General features: G+C 46.0%; 1 protein-coding gene across 1 annotated transcript; it reads left to right on the top strand.

Moving 5' to 3' along the window:
• The first annotated feature begins 10,806 nt into the window (after window positions 1–10,806).
• BSX (brain specific homeobox) lies at window positions 10,807–14,073 on the top strand. Its single transcript, XM_032709555.1, has 3 exons — window positions 10,807–11,226; window positions 12,093–12,289; window positions 12,543–14,073. Exons 1-3 carry the CDS (start codon window positions 10,959–10,961, stop codon window positions 12,780–12,782), a joined length of 705 nt encoding a protein of 234 aa, XP_032565446.1. The 5' UTR covers window positions 10,807–10,958; the 3' UTR covers window positions 12,783–14,073.
• Window positions 14,074–18,286: the final 4,213 nt, after the last annotated feature.

Below are 18,286 nucleotides of genomic sequence, written 5' to 3'. Positions count from 1 at the left end.
CAGCCTCTGGGCAAGGGAAAGCTGCAGAAACGCTCAGTTTCCTTAAGATTAAACAAAATGCCCAAGTCCCTGAGCCCTGCTGCCGTGGTGGGAACGGGGCACAACCCACACTCACCCTCTCAGGGTTTTGGGGTGCTGCTTTCTGCCGAGGAGCCCCTCCTGCCAAACATCCCCGTGGATTAAGTTGCTCATTTTGCTGGCCTGGAAAACACTTCCCTGCCCACGAGCCGAACAGATGAGGCTCCAAGACCCCTCTCTTTCTTGTTCATTTAGGGGTGAAAAATTGCCAGCAAGAGTTCAATTAGCATCATATCTGCTCAGCCTGGGCTGTGCTGGGGGCCTTCCTGCACCCACACTTGGTGCCCACAATAGCAGCATCTGCTTTATTAGCAGTTGCCTAATTGAGGCTGACGTGCCCGGTTGTTCTGTGCTCTGGGGTGAATGGCTACAGGGAAAGGGATGGGGCAAGCACAAAGATGGGTTTCCCTCTGCCCCTTGGACCTCCTTTCAGCACAGAAAGCCTGGGCTGACCTGGTGCATTGCTTTGTTCACAGAAAGGTCCTTAACTTCTGGACCCGGCTGATGCGGCTGATTTTCCTCCGGGAGTTTGGGTTTGTTCGTAGGTTTATTTATTTGTTTTTTTAAACATGCACAGTCAGCACTGTCAGGGAGGCTTCTAAACGGTGTGGAAGGGACTCCTCTTATATGAAAATTAAAGTTATCCTTATTTTTTTGCTGAGGAGCTTGGCCAGGCTGGGATCCAAGGGTAACACCTTCCAAGAGCTCAGCAGATACACTTGGAAAAACCCAGAAACACCTTTTGAAGGTCACAAACTCTTCTCAAAGAACTCTGCACAAGCCTCAAGGCCATCAGTGCTTTGGTGGGGGGATGAGATGAGCAGCACCAAACCCGAACTCCCAGAGGAACTGAAGCACAGACTATAGATAATGTATATAAATATATATATAACTGCTTCATATGTAAGGGATTGAAGCACAGATTATAGATAATATATATAAATACATAAAAATGCTTTATTATAAGGAACTGAAGCACAGAGTATCAATAATATATATAAATACATATAAATGCTTCATATATAAGGAATTGAAGCCACAGACTTTATATAATGTATGAAAATATATATATGCTTCATATATAAGGAACTGAAGCCCAGAGACTATATATAATACTTATATTTAATATATATATGCTTCTATATAAAGAACTGAAGCCCAGAGAAAATATAATATATATAAATGCTTCATATATAAGGAACTGAAGCACAGACTTCATATAATGTATGAAAATATATATATGCTTGATATATAAGGAACTGAAGTACAGAGACTATATATAATACTTACATTTAATATGTATATAATATATATATGCTTCTATATAAAGAACTGAAGCCCATACTATATATAATATATAGAAATGCTTCACATATATAAGGAACTGAAGCCCAGACTATATAATATATAAAAATATATCCAAATGCTTGATATATAAGGAACTGAAGCCCAAAGACTATATACAATATATACATTATACATACATACATACATACATACGTATATATATATACATTATACATACATACATACATACATATATATATATATGCTTCTTATGTAAGGAACTGAAGCACAGACTGTATATAATATATATAAATGTATCATATATATAAGGAATTGAAGCACAGACTATAGACAATATATATAAATATATATTATATATATAAATAAATATAAATATGAGAACCTGAAGCTCAGGGGCAAATTAAACCCTGTTACCCAGAGTTAACCCATCCCTGAGCAGACCCAAATTTCCTGAGCAGGGTCAGTCCCTCCACAGCCCAAAACTGAAAACAGATCCCAGGATTTGTGGAATTCTGGGATCTTTCCCTCCCACCCCAGGGATGCTGCACATCCGGGGGAAGAGTCCTGAATTTCGTGGGAGTAACTTATTAGTCAGTAAAATTAATTAATAAAACTTGTGAAACAAACCCTTCCCGAAAAATCCCGGCTCCAGGAATTGATGGATTTGTGTGTGTGTGTGGAAAGGGAGCAGCACAGGAGGAACCAGGTTTCCTGTCCTTTTAGGGTTGGATGGCAATAACCTCCCAAGGATGGCAGCTAAATTAGCCAAGATGGCTTTCCATAATTTCTCCAAACAATCACTTAATGGGAGCGGTGTAATTCCACGAAATAGGTGAATGGAGTAGTGATCCATTTTATGGAACCATCAATAAACTAAACCTTGCCTGCTTTTAAGATTAAACTGAAAAAAAAAAGCCAAAAAAAAAAATCAAAACCAAACCCTACAGCCAGTGAGAGGAGAAAAAAAAAAAAAGAGTATTTATCTTTACACAGAAAATTTGTGTGCTAGTAAAGTGCAGGCAGTGACAGGAATTTCAATTATTTAATCAAAAAGAAAATGAAAGTGGCTTTAAGTGTTGTGATTTGAGCCAGTGAAATCTAATGTGGGCTCACATTGAATATGAGGAAAATGGGAAGAAAATTAAAGCTGCTCCTACTTAAATCATGTGGTTACAAATGGTAAATTAGTTTCTCGATGTTTTCATTTAAGTGTTTAAGTGGAAGGTTTTATTCTTAATGTAGTGTTGTGACACAGAATAAAAACCTTATCTGTCTCTATGGCTTTTTTTTCTTCCCCCCTCCGTGTTGCTGCCTTAGAAGGCAAAAGGGGAAAAAGCTGCAGCAGTATTAGACTGCTTTTGTTAAAATTGGGAGGCAATATGCTTTCACCACAAGCTCATTAAGGTAATAGATGAATAATGCCTATTAAAAATGCACTAGGCTAAATGAATTTAATGTGTGTTGCATTTGCCAGAGGATACAAACTGGAAAATTCTCTCTTTTTTTTTTTTTTTTATTACTTATTGGGAGGCTCAAGGACTGATCTCGGCTGGGCACCAACAAGCAGACACACACATCTCCTATTTTTTGTTATTTCATGATTATTATTTATGCTCTCTATATATTATAGACACCTCTTTTACACAGAAAGATGCACAGGCTTATAAAATTCTAAAATCCCCCCTATTCTGAGGACATTTTCTATGATCTGTTTGTTTCCCACTCTCTCCAAGCTTATTTTACTTGACCTGTTGGACTTGCAGGTTTAATTTCCCACCTACCACAACAAATGGCAAACTCATTTGCAAAGACTCCTTTGGGCTGCTGAACTCCAAGTCTTGATCCCCTCCAAGTCCAAAAACCCCCCAAAATTCAGACAGAAAACTAAGATTTTCTTTGCACTGGTGAACCTGGTGATTACATTGAATTGAGTGTTTCTAATATAAGCTTTGAAGAGCAGAAAATGAATTTATGGACTAAGAAGCCCCATAACTCATTATTAAAAACAACAGATGGGTGGAAGCTAAATCAACACCTAAAAAATATCAAATTTGTGTGTTTCCTCAGCAAGAAATCAGCGTGTTTTTAAGTTTTCCATCACTTTTCTGGTCTAAAAAACAAATGCCAAAGTCACCGCAGTGATTTTTCAGGCTCACACTGAAACAATGGAGTTGCTGCCTTCTCCCCAGCCACTTAATTATGAAATATTTGGGGCAAAATGTATGTTTGAGGCTGCTAATTGTCCAGCTAATTTGACTGGGTTTGATTGCTCTGTTAAAACCACGGTAAGGGGGAAAAGGAGAGTTGGAGAGGGATGTAGGAGGCTCACTTTTGTTTGAGCAGGAAATCATATTAAAACAAAATATCAGAAAGAGCAAGGAATAGCTGGGCTGAATTGAACACTGCAGAACTAAATAAATGGGGTCTATTTTTGAAGCATGGCCAAATCATGGAAATGTTACCTCACTAATTTGTAACCCACCTGCATCGCCACTTGTTTCAGATGACTCAAAGCATTTTAATACTTCCCTTTAAAAATCATCCTGACAAATGTGAGGGAGTGTTCTTAACATTAAGCAATATTCCCTTCCATTTGAATACCTCACCCTTGGAAAGGGACAAAATCCCATTTCAGAAGGTAATTCCCAGTTTTAAAGCGTTATTTGAAGATGCATTTGCGAGATGCTGACCGGATTCTGTCCTTTCTTTTTTTTTTTCTTTTTCTTTTTCTTTCCCCCCCCCCTCCCTCCCAGACCTGTCATCCACTTCTGGAGTGCTTAAAATAAAGTGCACAGATACAGAGTAAGCTGAAACAGTCAAGAAGCCATATAATACAAAAATGTTTCGAGTAAAGTGTGTTACTCAGATCTTTCTAAAGTACATTTCTGCCTTTATTCTGAGGGCCACAGCACAGGCAACTCTGACTAATGCAAGTAATGGAACCAATCTCTCCCTTTGATCATCAAAAAAGGTTATCTTTTTTTTTTTTTTTTTTTTTGTAAACTAGGTCCGACTAGTTTTGCAATCTGTTCGGAGTAAACATGAAAGGGAAAAGGTTTAATTAACTTTCAACCAAGAATAATTCATTTTCTTTGGACAAAGTGCCTGGGTTTGGGCCCATCCCTGTGACAGACACTCCTGAGTCGTGACATTTGGGTGCCTCAGGTGAGACAACAATTTGTGTGTTTAAACCAGGAGGAAAAACCAGCCCTAAGTGATTTATAAAATCTGGTAGAATTGACCTTTTAACTGGAGGCTGAACTGTGTTTACAGGAGCTGAGTGTGGTTTGGAGATAATTTTCGGGGGAGCTGCTCAAAACATAAACACGGAGCTGAGGGCCTTGATAGAGATCTGGGGATGAGAGAAAGCTGCTCCTTCACCCTGTTTATAAACACTTATTTCCTCTGCATACACTCTGATTCAAACTATAAATATAAAGACTTAGAAAACTGGGGGTTTTTGTTCCACAGGCTGCCAAGGTTGGATGTTTTCTCTCCTTGTCTGATACAGGAGGTCAGGCTGGATGGTCATAACAGCTCCCTCTGACCTCAGAGTGCATCATTTGTCTGCTTTTTGGTTTTAAGGCTTCAAAACGAGACACTTTAAGGCTGGAAAGCGAAGAGTGGGATTGAAAAGGATATCAAAGTATTTGAGTCATTTTGCTTTCTGTGCTCTGCTGGTTTTTACTGAAGTTACTTCTCACTTACTCCAGGCTGAGCTCACACTTGGGGGTTGTATATTCAGTGGAAAAGGGATATGAGGTTTTCATGAGGCAGAAAGAGGAAAACCACAAAGAAAAGTAGGGAGACAATGGGAATAAAATCAAGGTTGAATGGATAAGAAAGGGAAAAGGAGGATTATCCTGCCCCAGAGGTTAAAAGCAAGGACGTACACGGTTCATACATCACCAAATTGGGGAAACAAGGGAGGTCCCGAGCCATTAATGCAGAAAAGTGACTCAAAATGTTGGGTTGTGCAGATGCTTGTTACACAGCTGGAATGAAAGAGCACCAATGAGCATTAATGTGCTAAAGGCAACAACAAAGCAGGGACTAGAGGAGCAGGAATGGATTTTTTTAGAGAGCAGAGGATTAGCCCAGATCCCAAAGTACAGATGGTGTTGGGTGAAATAATCACCTCGGCCTCGAGGGAGCCAGCAGTGCCCATGGGTTGGTCACACCACGAGGAGGAATTGAGATGCAACCAAATGAAGAGGAGACTAATTGAAAGCAGGTCCCAGGGAAACTTCTAAGCCTCCCTCCCAATTTCTGACTCATCCCTCCACCCCCCCCCCAAAAAAAAAAAAAAAAAAGAAAAGAAAGAAAGAAAGAAACAAAGAAGAAGGAATAATCTTGCTGTGTTTTGGGATAGTCCAGATGACCCTGCTGAAGTGGAAAACAAATATTAGAGAATTAAAAAGGTCTTGGTTAATAAAAGTCACTATTTTAAGGGAGTGTTTAGAACAAACCTGCCAATGTTAACACTCTCATTCTCCTTCTGCAAGTTCCCTGCCTTCAGCAAATGCTCAGGATTTCCAGCTGGTGAGGCCAATTTTCGGCACAGAGATAAAATTTTTGGATCTAGGAATGGAACCCCTGAGCTCGTGCACACACAGTTGGGTTTGGGAGGTGTGTAAGGAAGCTACAGTCTAGTTTTAAACTTTAAATTTTATTTTGCCTGTCAGTGATGTCACACTTCTTTTTATCCCTGAGATTCTTGCAGTTATTGGTAGTGATACAAACCTCAAAAGTGCCTTCCTGTCTCAACACCTTAATGTGGTCCCCTGGCATCAGCCACACTTCCATCCCCTGTACTTTTCACCTGGAACTACAGCCCTCAAATTATTGTGCTGTTCATGGGAATATTCAGTGATTCTGTGGGAATGACACCGACCCAGCTTTTGACCTGAGTGTTTCTTGTCTGGGGATAAAGTAACAGGCTGATTTCTTCTCTGTTTCTCACTCTGCCTCCTCTTCCTCTCAGCACAGATGAAGGACAGGGCCATGGGATGACACATTTCTGAGGCAGCAAAAGCCAAAGGGGAGTTTTGATTCTTGGAAAACTCTGAATATTCTCCTGGTTAGGAGTTAAACCCCTCTTTGATGCTCCTTTCCCCTCCCACCCTCTCTCAGCCCTGGGACAACCTCCCTGTGGTTTCAGGCAGCACTTCACCTCAAAGCCCATCCACCACACCCTCCTCAGACTGGTGCCAAGGCACAGCAGAGGGTTTCCAACACTGAAATATCCATGGAATCACCAAATATCCCAATCTAGAAGGGATCCACAGGGAGCCCAGTTCCTGATTCTCTGTGGCAATGCTGACATGCCAGGAGAAACCTCTGGTGCAGACCCAACTTGGTACTCAGGGGTTTCCCACCACTGCCTTTATCTCCTGCCAGATGAGCTGAATTTTATAAAATCACAGCTTCCCTCCTCCTGGATGGATTTTCCACAGCCTGCAGGGTGGTGGGAAGCAGGGTTGGGTGCCAGGTGTAGGTGGGGTGTGGGAGGGCAGAGGGGCTGGAGCAAGACAGGAGTGTTTTTGCCTCTCCCCAGCAGCACCACAGGTCAGGGGCACCTGCTCCTGCAGGGTGGGAAGTGGTTTTGCCTGAAGCACCAGGATGGAACATTCTCCATTAAGCCATGCTTTGTGTTCAAAGGACCTCTCTCTATGTTATGTGTGTGGCTACTCAACCTGAGCTCTTCAGACCTCTTTCCTGCAGCCAGGCTCCCATTTTGAGCATATCAGGGCTGTCTGGTTTTAATTTAACCCTTCCTTTTGGAGTGGATTTGTCTTGAAAGGCATGAAAAGGCCGGGCTCCCGAGCTACCTCACCTCTTCAAGAGCCACAGGAAGGTAAGTGCATGTATTTTTAAACTGCACCAAGTTTAGCCCTAATGCAACACACTGAAATAAAGCTGCCAACATCAATGTGGCTGCACCGACCTTTTAAATGACCCCCGAGGTTTTGAGTCAAATAAATTTCTGTTTTCCTGGGCAAAATTCTCCCTGTGATACCTTGAAATGATCTTAAGCGTGCAAGTAATGATGGCTGGGGTTTATCTAAGCAAAGCACACGAGTTATGTGTGTTATTAAATCATGAAAAGGAGGTGTGTGTGTGCATACACGGGGAGGATGTGTTTGTAAAAGTTAATAAAGCTCTTTGAGCCTGTAAGGGTCATTTTATTTTACTGAAGAAACAACAAACAAACTCCACAGCAGTGTGGCTGCCTGGGTTAGGTATCCCATGAGGTTTGGGGGTCCAGGCTGAGCTGTCACCCAGCTTCTCAAGGTGTAAAATGCAGCTTCGAGGGGCGATTCTGCTCCTCCCAAACAGGGAGGGAAACACACAGGGAGTAAAACAGCCAAACCTGCAGCTCCTCCCTGCTTTGCCCTGACCTCAGTCCCTCTTGTTTTCCTTCCTAGGTGTGTCCCTCAGCCCAGGAGAACCTCAACTTCTGCCCAGCTTTGGGGCAGCTGCTGCTGAATTTGGTGAAAACCATGGGAGCCCCTCACCAGGAGCCCCTGCTCTGCTCACCCGGGAGGTTGGCAGCCAAAGGGATAATGTGGGCTTGCAAAAACCCACAGGAATAGCTGCTGTGTGCATGTCTGGCCAGCAAAAAGGGTCATCCTGGGATCTGGGGGCTGCTCCTTGGGGAGGGCACGTTTGGGGGTCCCTGGGTGAGATCCATCCTGCTGGACCCCCCCACCCCAGGGACCTGCAGGAGAGGGACAAAAGGGGAAAACAGGTAAGAGAAAAACAGGTAAGGGACTTCTGGGGCAAAGAGGCCACACCTGCTGAGGGTGGGAAGCCCCTGGCACCCCATTTCTGTCCCAAAAAGCCATAAAATGTTAGATTTAAACCATTCCTGGGTGTGAGGGCTGCAGGGCAGAGGTCCCTCCTTACTGGGGCCTTTCCCTTCTCCACAGATGGGGGTTATCACCTCTGCTTCTTGCCCCTGAACTTGCACCAGCACCTGAAGTGCCACTGCCTGGTTTGGGGATGGGTTTTGCTGCTGTTGCTGCAAGAAAACATCAAAACAGGACCCCACCCCCCCTCTCCTTTATTTCTCTGTGCCCTAAACAAAAAGGGACCCCAAAAAGCAGCCTCTCTCAATGTGGTTTCAGGCAAGAAGCTCTTGCCTGAGTCCCAAAGCCTTCACCCAATCTGGCTGAGGCAACACAACTTTAATCTTTCAGATCTGCTTTAAATAAATATATATATTTATGGGCTGAGTAAAGCCCCAGCCCTCCCAGAGAAGACATCTCAGCTGATTAAATGGCCAGTCAAGCAGCTTATACACTCCATGTTGGGCTTTAGATCCTTTTAATCACTGTTAATTCATTTACTCATTTGCTCCTCAGAGAAAGTTGTTGGTGTGTTTTTAAACCCCCAGCCAAAACCCCGTGGTGATGCTGAAATGGGCATTTGAGGAGGGGACACTGCGACAGATTTGTTACATTTATCTATTTGTTTGTCTGTTCATTGGTCTATTTATTCTTCCCAGAGAAAAAGAGGGAGTTTTGTGGGTAGCACAGGGAGGGGAGAGATTTTTCCCCCCAGTTCTGAGGGGCTGCTTCTGCTTCTCTGAATTAGTGCACCTGCATCCACACTCTCCAGGCAAGAGTTTATATCATCTATATCTATATCTATATCTATATCTATATCTATATCTATATCTATATCTATATCTATATCTATATCTATATCTATCTATCTATATCTATATCTATCTATCTATATCTATGTCTATGTCTATGTCTATATCTATGTCTTTATATCTGTATATCCATATATCTATATATCTATCTATAATATATATAAGAATACAATATAATATATAATATATAATATATAATATATAATATATAATATATAATATATAATATATAATATATAATATATAATATATAATATATAATATATAATATAAATATAATAACTGGAATAAATATAGAAATATACAAAATATACAATATAGGAATATACAATAATATATAAATATACAAAATATACAATATGAGAATATAATACAATATATAAATATAAGTAAAATAAATTTAAAAATATGTATTAAATACATATCTATGTTGTTGAAGTGAGTGCTGACTGCCTGTACGTGGGCACTACAGGTGTAAAACAAGGGGGGGGGTGTCTCACACATATACAGGGTGAAAAACGCCCCCGTGGGTTTTCCCGGTGGGATGGGGAGCTCTCTGCTCCCCCCCCTCGCCCCGATTTTTGGCACTGGTGCAGGAGCCGCATCTTTATCCCACCCCCGCCTGTCCGTGCCCGGCGGTGGCGGAGAATCGACGGCGTCGCACATTCATTAAAAGCCCGACGGTTGCCATTTCTATTCTTTTAAAGCTTTTTCCTCATCTATTTATCATTTACCAGCTCATCCATATGGAAGACATGGCTTACACTTCCCTGAGAACTGTACTTTTAGGACTAATTGATTCGGGTAATTAATTTGTTCTACCTGCTGGATCAGATGGAAGCGCTGTCCGTGTGCCCAAGGATTAGCACTTGCCTTTCTAACATCTTTCTTAATTATCTAATAGCATGGGTTGTGCGAATTCTGGCTCTATTAGAACACTTTTACTATTAACGGTAGTGATTGGAATTGTGATGACAACTCGATTTCAACAAATTAGAGCTTAAAATCAGGAGATGAAGGAGAAGCGCCTTCTTTTAATTTCCCTGAGTTTAACATCAATAATTAGAGCAATTTTCCGAGATGCGAACCGAAATTACCTCGGCTATGATGTGGTGTATCACCCTCATTTTAGCAAATTGACTCCGGGGAAATGAATGTTACAGATTAGAGGGGAAAAAAAAAAAAAAAAAAAAAGACAAATAGAGGAAAGATCCCCCCCAAAAAAGTCTTGGCTCAACAGAGAGCGGGGAAGGGACGGGAACAAAACCCCAAGGGGGTGAGAAGCTGAGCGGGAAGGGAGAACCTGCGTGCGCGGGGACAGGTCAGGGGAGCTTTAGGGGCGGTTTTAACCGCTCATTTGTTTTCCCCGAAGTTTTCTCTTTTTAAAAATAAGGAGGAAAAAAGGAGGTAACACTGAGATTTGGGGAAACGCTCCCAGGGGGCTGAGCGGGCTGGTGCGGTGCGGGCTGCGGATGATGCTGCGGGGGATGCTGCGAGGCACCGGAGCTGCTCCAAAGCGGCTCCTCGCCCCCGGGGTGGTTTGGGTGGCCCGGCTGGCCCGTCCCCCCCCTGCTCGCCATTGGCTCGCAGCGCAGCCCCCTTCCCGCCGCGCCTCAAAGGCGCGCAGCGCCCCGCGCATCCCCGACCCGCCCGCCTCGCCTCCCCCGGCTCCGCCAGGTTATTTCTGGCCGGGGGATATTTTATTTGTTTTGTTTTTATTACGATTATCGTTATTTATTTTTACTCCGTCGCTTTTTAAAAACTGTCGTTTGTTTGTTTTCGTCGTCGCTATTTTTGTTTGTTCCCTTCCGCCCCCGGGGGTGCAGCCGCCCGCCCCCCCTCTCCCCCTCCTCCGGCAGCTCAGCCCGGCTCGTTCCCTTCCGCGCTGCCCGAGGGGGACACAAGCGACATGAACCTCAACTTCACGTCGCCCGTGCACCCCGTGTCGGCGCCCAGGCCCACCTCCTTCTTCATCGAGGACATCCTGCTGCACAAGCCCAAACCCCTGCGGGAGGTGCCCCCCGAGCACTTCCCGGGCTCCTTGGCCTCCCGCGTGCCCCTCTTGGACTATGGGTACCCCCTGATGCCAACGCCGACCCTGCTGGCGCCTCACCCGCACCCTGCCCTGCACAAGCCGGAGCATCACCACCACCCCCCCTATTTCCTCACCACCTCGGGTAAGTGCGGGAGGGACACGGGGAGTTTGGGAAGGTGAGGTGGGGACTCGGGTGGGGACAGGAGTGAAAGACGAGCCCCTCCGGGGTGGGTGGGCATCTTCCTACACCCCTCACCGACGCGCTGGCTGCATCCCCCGGGGCAGGAGCGCCGGGGAGCCCCGGGCAGCACCGGCTTCGTTAGCGGGGAGAAGGGAGAGTAGCCGACCGCGCTGCGGCTCATCCTTCACTCGGCTGCCCGAAATCTCGAGGCTTTCCCTATCTGTACCTTTAATTTTATTTTTTTTTTAGAATCACTTTTATTTTGGGACCGATAGCCTCTCTTTTTCCTTGCGCTGTCCAACCGGGCTTCGCTTTCCCACCACTGGGGCTCTGCCGCTCCTCTCCCGCGTCCCGGGGCTCTGCTCTTCCCCGGGCCCGTTCCTTGCTCTGGAAGAAGAAGAAAACCTCAAAAGTTCCCCTCTGGGCAGCTCAAAATGTGCACCAGGGGTGCCGCGGGGGACCGCTCTCCTCCTCCCAGCTTTTTCCAGGGCTCCCTTGTGTTTTTCCATGCCCATTTCGTTGTGGTTTCGTTGCCGGGAGGGCGCAGTCTCGACTCCCCTCCGGTGGCAGCGCTGCGGGCACTGCCCGCGCTGCCTTCGCCTTCCCTGGGTGAGCCCGAAGCGCTTGGAAAAGCAACAGGATCCCCCAACCCAAACCAATAAATCGACCTCAGAAACGAAATAAACGGAAAAAAAAAAACCCAACAAAATTTAAAAGAGGCAGGGGGAGATCCCACCCCGAGCCGCCGCATCCTCCCCCGGGGGTTCCCCCCGGCCCCGGGTCCCTTCCCGACCGCAGCGCGGGGTCTCCGCCGTGTGTCCCCCCAGGAATGCCGGTGCCAGCCCTTTTCCAGCACCACGCTCACGCCGAGCTGCCCGGGAAGCACTGCCGGCGCCGCAAAGCCCGCACCGTGTTCTCCGACTCGCAGCTCTCCGGGCTGGAGAAGAGGTTCGAGATCCAGCGGTACCTCTCCACGCCCGAGCGGGTGGAGCTGGCCACGGCCCTCAGCCTCTCCGAGACCCAGGTACGGGGCGGCGGGGACAGGTACCACCCTGCCGGGAAGGGCTCTGGCACCTGTGCCCACCCCTAATCCCATCCAGCATCCCCTGTATCACACTGAGCATCCCCACATCCCATCCATCCAGAATCCTAGATACCCCATCCAGCATCCCCAGATTCCATCCTGCATCACCACATCCCCTCCGACATCCTTCTCCCTTTCATTTTTATTATTTTTTTTTCCCCCTTCCTTCTCCTTCTTTCCCCGCCCTACCCAGGTGAAAACCTGGTTCCAGAACCGCCGCATGAAGCACAAAAAGCAGCTGAGGAAAACCCAGGACGACCCGAAGCAGGCGGGCGGCGAGGAGAGCCGAGAGCCGAGCTCCCCCGAGCCCGAGCTGCCCGAGCCGGCCGGAGCCGAGCCCCGCAAGGGTCCCCCCGGCCCTTTCCTGCTCCAGGACCCCGAGGACGAGGTGGACATCCTGGAGGAGGGGGATCTCTGCCCCCACCGCCTCTAGCCCGGCCTGGGCTCTCCTGCGCTCCGGGGTGGCTCTGCCCCAGCCCCGACCCCGCAGGTCGCCCCCTCCTCCCCAGCCTGGAGGAACGCGCACAGGGAAGGGGGGCACAGGTTTTTTTGGTGCGGGGGGAGCCCCCTCCCCTCGCCGGGGTGAAGGCAGTACCGCCGGTTCCCTCCCGCCTCACCCCAAGCCTGAGCTTTGCTTGGAAACCTGATATTGGGGTGGAGGGGGGAATAAACTAAGCCGAGTTTCCTTTAGGTTTCCCCTTCCCCTCGAGATGTCGGACTTTTCCCCGTTCCCCGAACTTTCCTGGAGTTTCAAATAAATGTATACTCGTGGCAGCATGTTGTCGTTCCTGGGAGCGGCAGGCAGGGCAAACCCTAACCCCATTCCCCGAATCCCTAAATCCTCGCCGCTCCTTCCACGCGCTGGGCTCGCCGCCTCCATCCCTAAACGCTGAGCCCGGGCAGAGCTTCCAGGACGTGCACACACTCAAACAAAAAAAGAACTGTAGAAAAGCCCTCCAAAGAAACAGGTAAGAGCGGAATTCCGGTTTATTTAATTCCGATGTGGACAAGGGAGAGGGGGAGCATCGCCAAGAACTCGATCCTGCCGGGGATGCTCGGAGCGAACGCGCTCCCGCCGAGCGAAAGGGATTTTCTACAGCTTGGAGAAACACCTGCGCTGGCAGCCTGATGCCTTCACGGCTTCCAGGTGGGAATCAGCTCCCGGATATTCCCTTTTCCTCTCAAATAGCCCCGGAGCTGCTCCCGCTCCAGGTTTGGCTCCTGTTCCCCCTTTCCTGCATCTCCTCCCGGCTCTCCGCGCTCCGTGTCGCGGTCACACGGAGCAGCCACCGGCCGCCCTCGCTTTGCCTTCATCTTCCCGCCGGGGAAACGGTTTTAATTTCCAGGTAAATTAAGCTTTTTAGCATTTATTTTTGTGAGCTGCCGGCTGGGAAACGCGGAGCCTCCGCCGCGCTCCCAGGGCATCTTCGGGGAGGAGACGGTGGGATTGGGGATTTCCTCCATAAAAACCTGGAGCAGAGGCTGTTCTGGCTCAGAAATCACCTGTGCAGCCCCCGCTGCACAACAACCCGGTGGCACGTCGATGTCTCGTTACGTTATTTAATTTATTTTCCTTACGTTTTTTGATTTAATCGGGAATTTAGTTTTGGTTGTCTGGCGTTATCAGCACTTTCAGGGTATTTTGGATTACGGGACGTGTTGTTTTGTGAGGGGGGAAATGAGTCCCTGTTTAATATGTAAAATATAGATGATTGAAAAGTGTATGTTTGCTTCCTTTTTGCGGGTCTTTCTTTATGTTTTTTTTTACAAGTAAAATAATAAAGACCACGCGTTGTGGGGAGGAAAAAAAAAAATCCCAGCTATCCAGAAAAAGCTTTTAATGTGGTGTTAGCGAATACTTTCAGGGCAATAATTTTCACCAACAAAACGCCACCCTAAAAATTATGAATCAGAAGCTAAATCAACCACTTTCCTCCTGCATTGGTGTGGTTTGAAGTGCTCATTGTCAGCCTCCCCCGAGCGTGTGCTTGGCTGGGAACTGCTAAAAATGATGGAAAAGAGAAGCTCTACCGTGATATTTTTCACGTCCGTGTTTTCCTGACCGTGTTTCCAGGGCTGGGAACAGCCTGTGGAATGCACACAGCTCAGGGCTGGCCTGGCTCTGCTCTGGAGGTCTGCGATGTGCCAGGAAGGGTCAGAATGTGGCCCAAATAACACTCGAGTCTCCGCCGTTTCTCCCCCGCCGCTACAGGAACTCTCTTCCCGAAGTTTTTATGCTGATCAATAAAATAAAACCCCACAACCACCCGCCCATCTCCACCTCTCTGTGCTTTTAGGCACTTTTTGGGGGGCGTTTAAAGCTACAATCGTATTATTTAGAACCAAAGCCTCTGATTTCTGGCGACCTCAGCGACAAACGCGGGCAGAATGGGACAATCCCAGGGATGTCCCCATCCCAGCGGTGAGCGCTGAGCCTTGCAGGCAGCGGGAGGATTTGGGAACAGGCTGCTTATCCCGGGAAGTTCGGTGCGAAAAACCCTGAGATTGAGACAGTTGAAGGAATTAGTCACTGCCTGAGACATTCCCTCTGTCCCCAGCCGGCTCCTTCCCAGCTGGGAAGCGATTCCTGCCAGGCTCGTGTTGGGAAGATGCAGCTTCTAGACAGGGAGAGCAGGATTTTTGGGAAGAGGTTCTTGCGTGTTTGGAGAGTGGAGATGGCCCTGGGAAGAAGGAAGGGCTGGGGAGGTGTTTTATCTGCTCATTTCAACGATTTTTCTCGTAGAATAACTAAAATTAATTTTTATTCCTGTGTCCTTCCTCATTCCATGACAATGACTCGACTTTTTCCCGCTCTCCCCAAAAGCTTGAGGAGTAGGGGAGAGGTTGTTTAGAGCTGCCTCTTTCTCTCTCTCTTTTTTTAAAAAATATTTAATGTCTTCATTTGGGAAATACTGGAGTGGAAGGGGCTTGCAGGAAATAATCGGTGGATTTCCTATTTTTCAAGAAATCCATTGAAGATTGATTTTCATTAAAATTCATCAGTGAGTTGTTTATTTTTTTTTTAATGAAATAGTTTCCTGTTAATTTATTTAACACCTAAGTGGTCAATGGTTTTCTTGTGGTTTTCCTTATAGAAAATCAAACAGCAGCCTAAAATCCTTCCATGAACCTTTGCTGTTTGGATGTTAAACACTTTCCCGTTCGCTGCCCTAAACATTTTTTAACTTTTTTGGGTCTGGAAAGCGAATTTTTTCATTCAGTGGCCAGAGCTACATAAAAGCAGATCAGATTTGCGGGTTGTGTGGGCAGTTATAAAGTGAATAGTATGCAAAGCCTTGCTGTTAAACACGTGTAGGGGCAGCTTTGACTTTGCTCTCCCTCACTTCTGGTCACAATAACAAACAGACCCACCTTAATTAACTGCAAACTCCTGCTTGGATGGTCTTACCGGGCTTAAAAAGTGGCTGATTTCTGTCTTGGAATTATCTTATTTCTAAGGAATTATAAGCTTAGATGAGACACTGCCAGGGGTGGGTGCAGCTCCTCGCAGGATTAATGCAGTTGTAGCAAGACTTGGTCAAGTCAGGGGGGTGTAAAAGATGTTTTTGGGAGACCAGAGTCACTCCTTTCTTCACATTCCTGCTTTTCCTCGGGTTTGGGCAAAATGCTAAAATAAACCCAGCAAAACGATGAAATAAAAAGCAAAAATAAGCATAATAAAATAAACAGGCTAAATAATAAAATAATAATTAAAAAAAGGGGCATATTCTTTGTGCCACTGTAATTTATTGTAGCATTTACCCAGCTAGGAGTTGATAACAATCAAATGCTTGGCTTGTGGGCTGCTGGACATCAGAGCTTGTTCAAGCATTTAATGACTGCAGGAGCTGGACACAGCCTTGTCTGGTTTACCTTTTGACTTCAGAGACGTGATGATGGAACGTGGCTTTGAGGTTCTGCCTTATTTGATGTTTTTAACTGATAAACCCACCTTTTTTGGGGGGGGTCAGCAGCCTGTCCATGCCTTTGGTGAGGTGCTGATGTCACTGCAGCAACATTGCTCCTAAATAGAAGTGACCCCAGGTCTTTGACCCCTGAAGGTTCCCTGGGCTGCAACGCTCCCAGAAGCTAAAATATTAAGGAATTACGGCCCTACAAAGGGCCTGCCAAGTAAATATTGGGAATTTCCATGGGATGAAGCACATAAATGCCTCTCTGCCCTGTTTTGGACCGTGGGACCAGCAGACATTTTTTATATACAAATTTTAATACATTGCTGCCTGGATAACTGGAGTGCCTTTGTTGTCTGAGTGAAACACTTTTCCCAGCAATTTGAATCAAAATCAAAAGGACAGTTCATTACCTATATTATCAAGAAAATGTTTTACTTCTTACTTTCAAATTGATACTTAAGTCACTGCCCTTACTCTAACTAAAATAATTAAAATAAAGTCAGTCTAGGCTAGCCAGGTTCTGCTCCAGCTCAACCCCTCCTTCAACATTTAATGCCACATTCAAGGCCTGTTTCCCATTGAAATTCCTTGTTTTCCTGATGCGAAAGACACGAAGGTTTGGCCTTTGCTTTCCAGCAGATGGATGCTCATCTCTTACTTGTGTGGTCCCTCTTTGTGCCACCAGACCTGCTGGGTGCAGGAAAAAAACGTGTGCTGGTGTTGGGGGAGATCAAAAAGATTTTCTTTCTACCTATGCTGCAAATTTTGGGAAGAAAACCCCCCAGACAACACCACAATGAAGAGATTTTTCCGAATTTTTGTGAGATGATCAGTGTTTATAAAGAAACCTCCCCCTCCCCTGGGAGCAGCTTCACACACAGGGCTTTTATTTTAGTAGGAACTTCATTGTTTCCTTCAAAAAGCCCCAAACCCAGAGAGATTCCCCCTAATTTATGGGAGCTCTAAAAAGGTAGTGGGATGCCAGATAGGGAGGAAGGTGATCAATTAAGACATTAAGCATTTTGTACCACATGGGTGCATCTGCATGGCAGCCAAATAATAAGGCCATCAGCTCATTTTCAGGGGGCTGTTGCCTACTTCAACTCAATCCTCAGATCAAAGAGAAAATGTCTGCTCGGGTTTTCTAATCAGAAAAGGGATGCTAATTTAGGTTCCTTAATGTGTGGTGATAAGAGACTTCTTCAATTAACTGGATTCTATAGCTGGGAAAATAAAAAAAAAGGGGGGATACAAAGGGAGTCAGGCTGGAAAGGCAGAAGTTCTCATTAAATCAAAGGTCCAATATTCATTACCTCCAGCATCTGGGGCTAAACACTAAACATGGAGATCATCAAAGGGGGTTTAATGGGTTAAATTGAGAATATAATCTAATTAAAATATTAGATACGAGTAAATAGCTCTTTGATATTCATCTGAAGGTTTCATTAAAATAGGTACTTGAGGTTTGCATTAAGGGGGGATTATCACTTTTAAGCAGAAACAACAAGTTGAGGTTCCCTGAGCAGAAATGCTTCCAAGTGCTACCATTTGGCTTAAAAATGAGAAGCAGGAAAGCAGCGGCTGGCAGAGCATGGGATCGTTTTTCCAGCCGGGATGGGTGGATTTTACCACCTTCCAAAGGGAGAGAGGGCACAGGCAGAGCCTGAGGGTGAGGAGAAGGGAGGCTGAGGCAGAGGATGGCAGTGGAAATATTCCCTGACGTGCCAAACATCCCCCCTGCAGCCTCACCCGTTTGGGAAGGTGATCCTTCCACAGCATCCTCCCCACACTGCAAATGCTTCTCCCACCAAGCTCTCCCCAAATGTTATGTGTGTCCTAAACTTCCAGCTGCCAAGCCCAGGTCAGCAGGAGACAAAAAGAGACCTGACAAATCACAATTTATCAGCACTTACACACGACCACAAGGTGGTTGGTAATTTATTTTCCCTGGAATCAGCCTGTTTTCTTGGAGATTTTAGTCAAAATTCCCTTGCTGTGTGTTCTAATCACATTTCACGTGTTG

The sequence above is a fragment of the Chiroxiphia lanceolata genome, chromosome 23, assembly GCF_009829145.1.
Source record: "Chiroxiphia lanceolata isolate bChiLan1 chromosome 23, bChiLan1.pri, whole genome shotgun sequence".
Classification (NCBI taxonomy): domain Eukaryota; kingdom Metazoa; phylum Chordata; class Aves; order Passeriformes; family Pipridae; genus Chiroxiphia; species Chiroxiphia lanceolata.
This window is presented reverse-complemented; position numbering and strand designations above follow the sequence as displayed.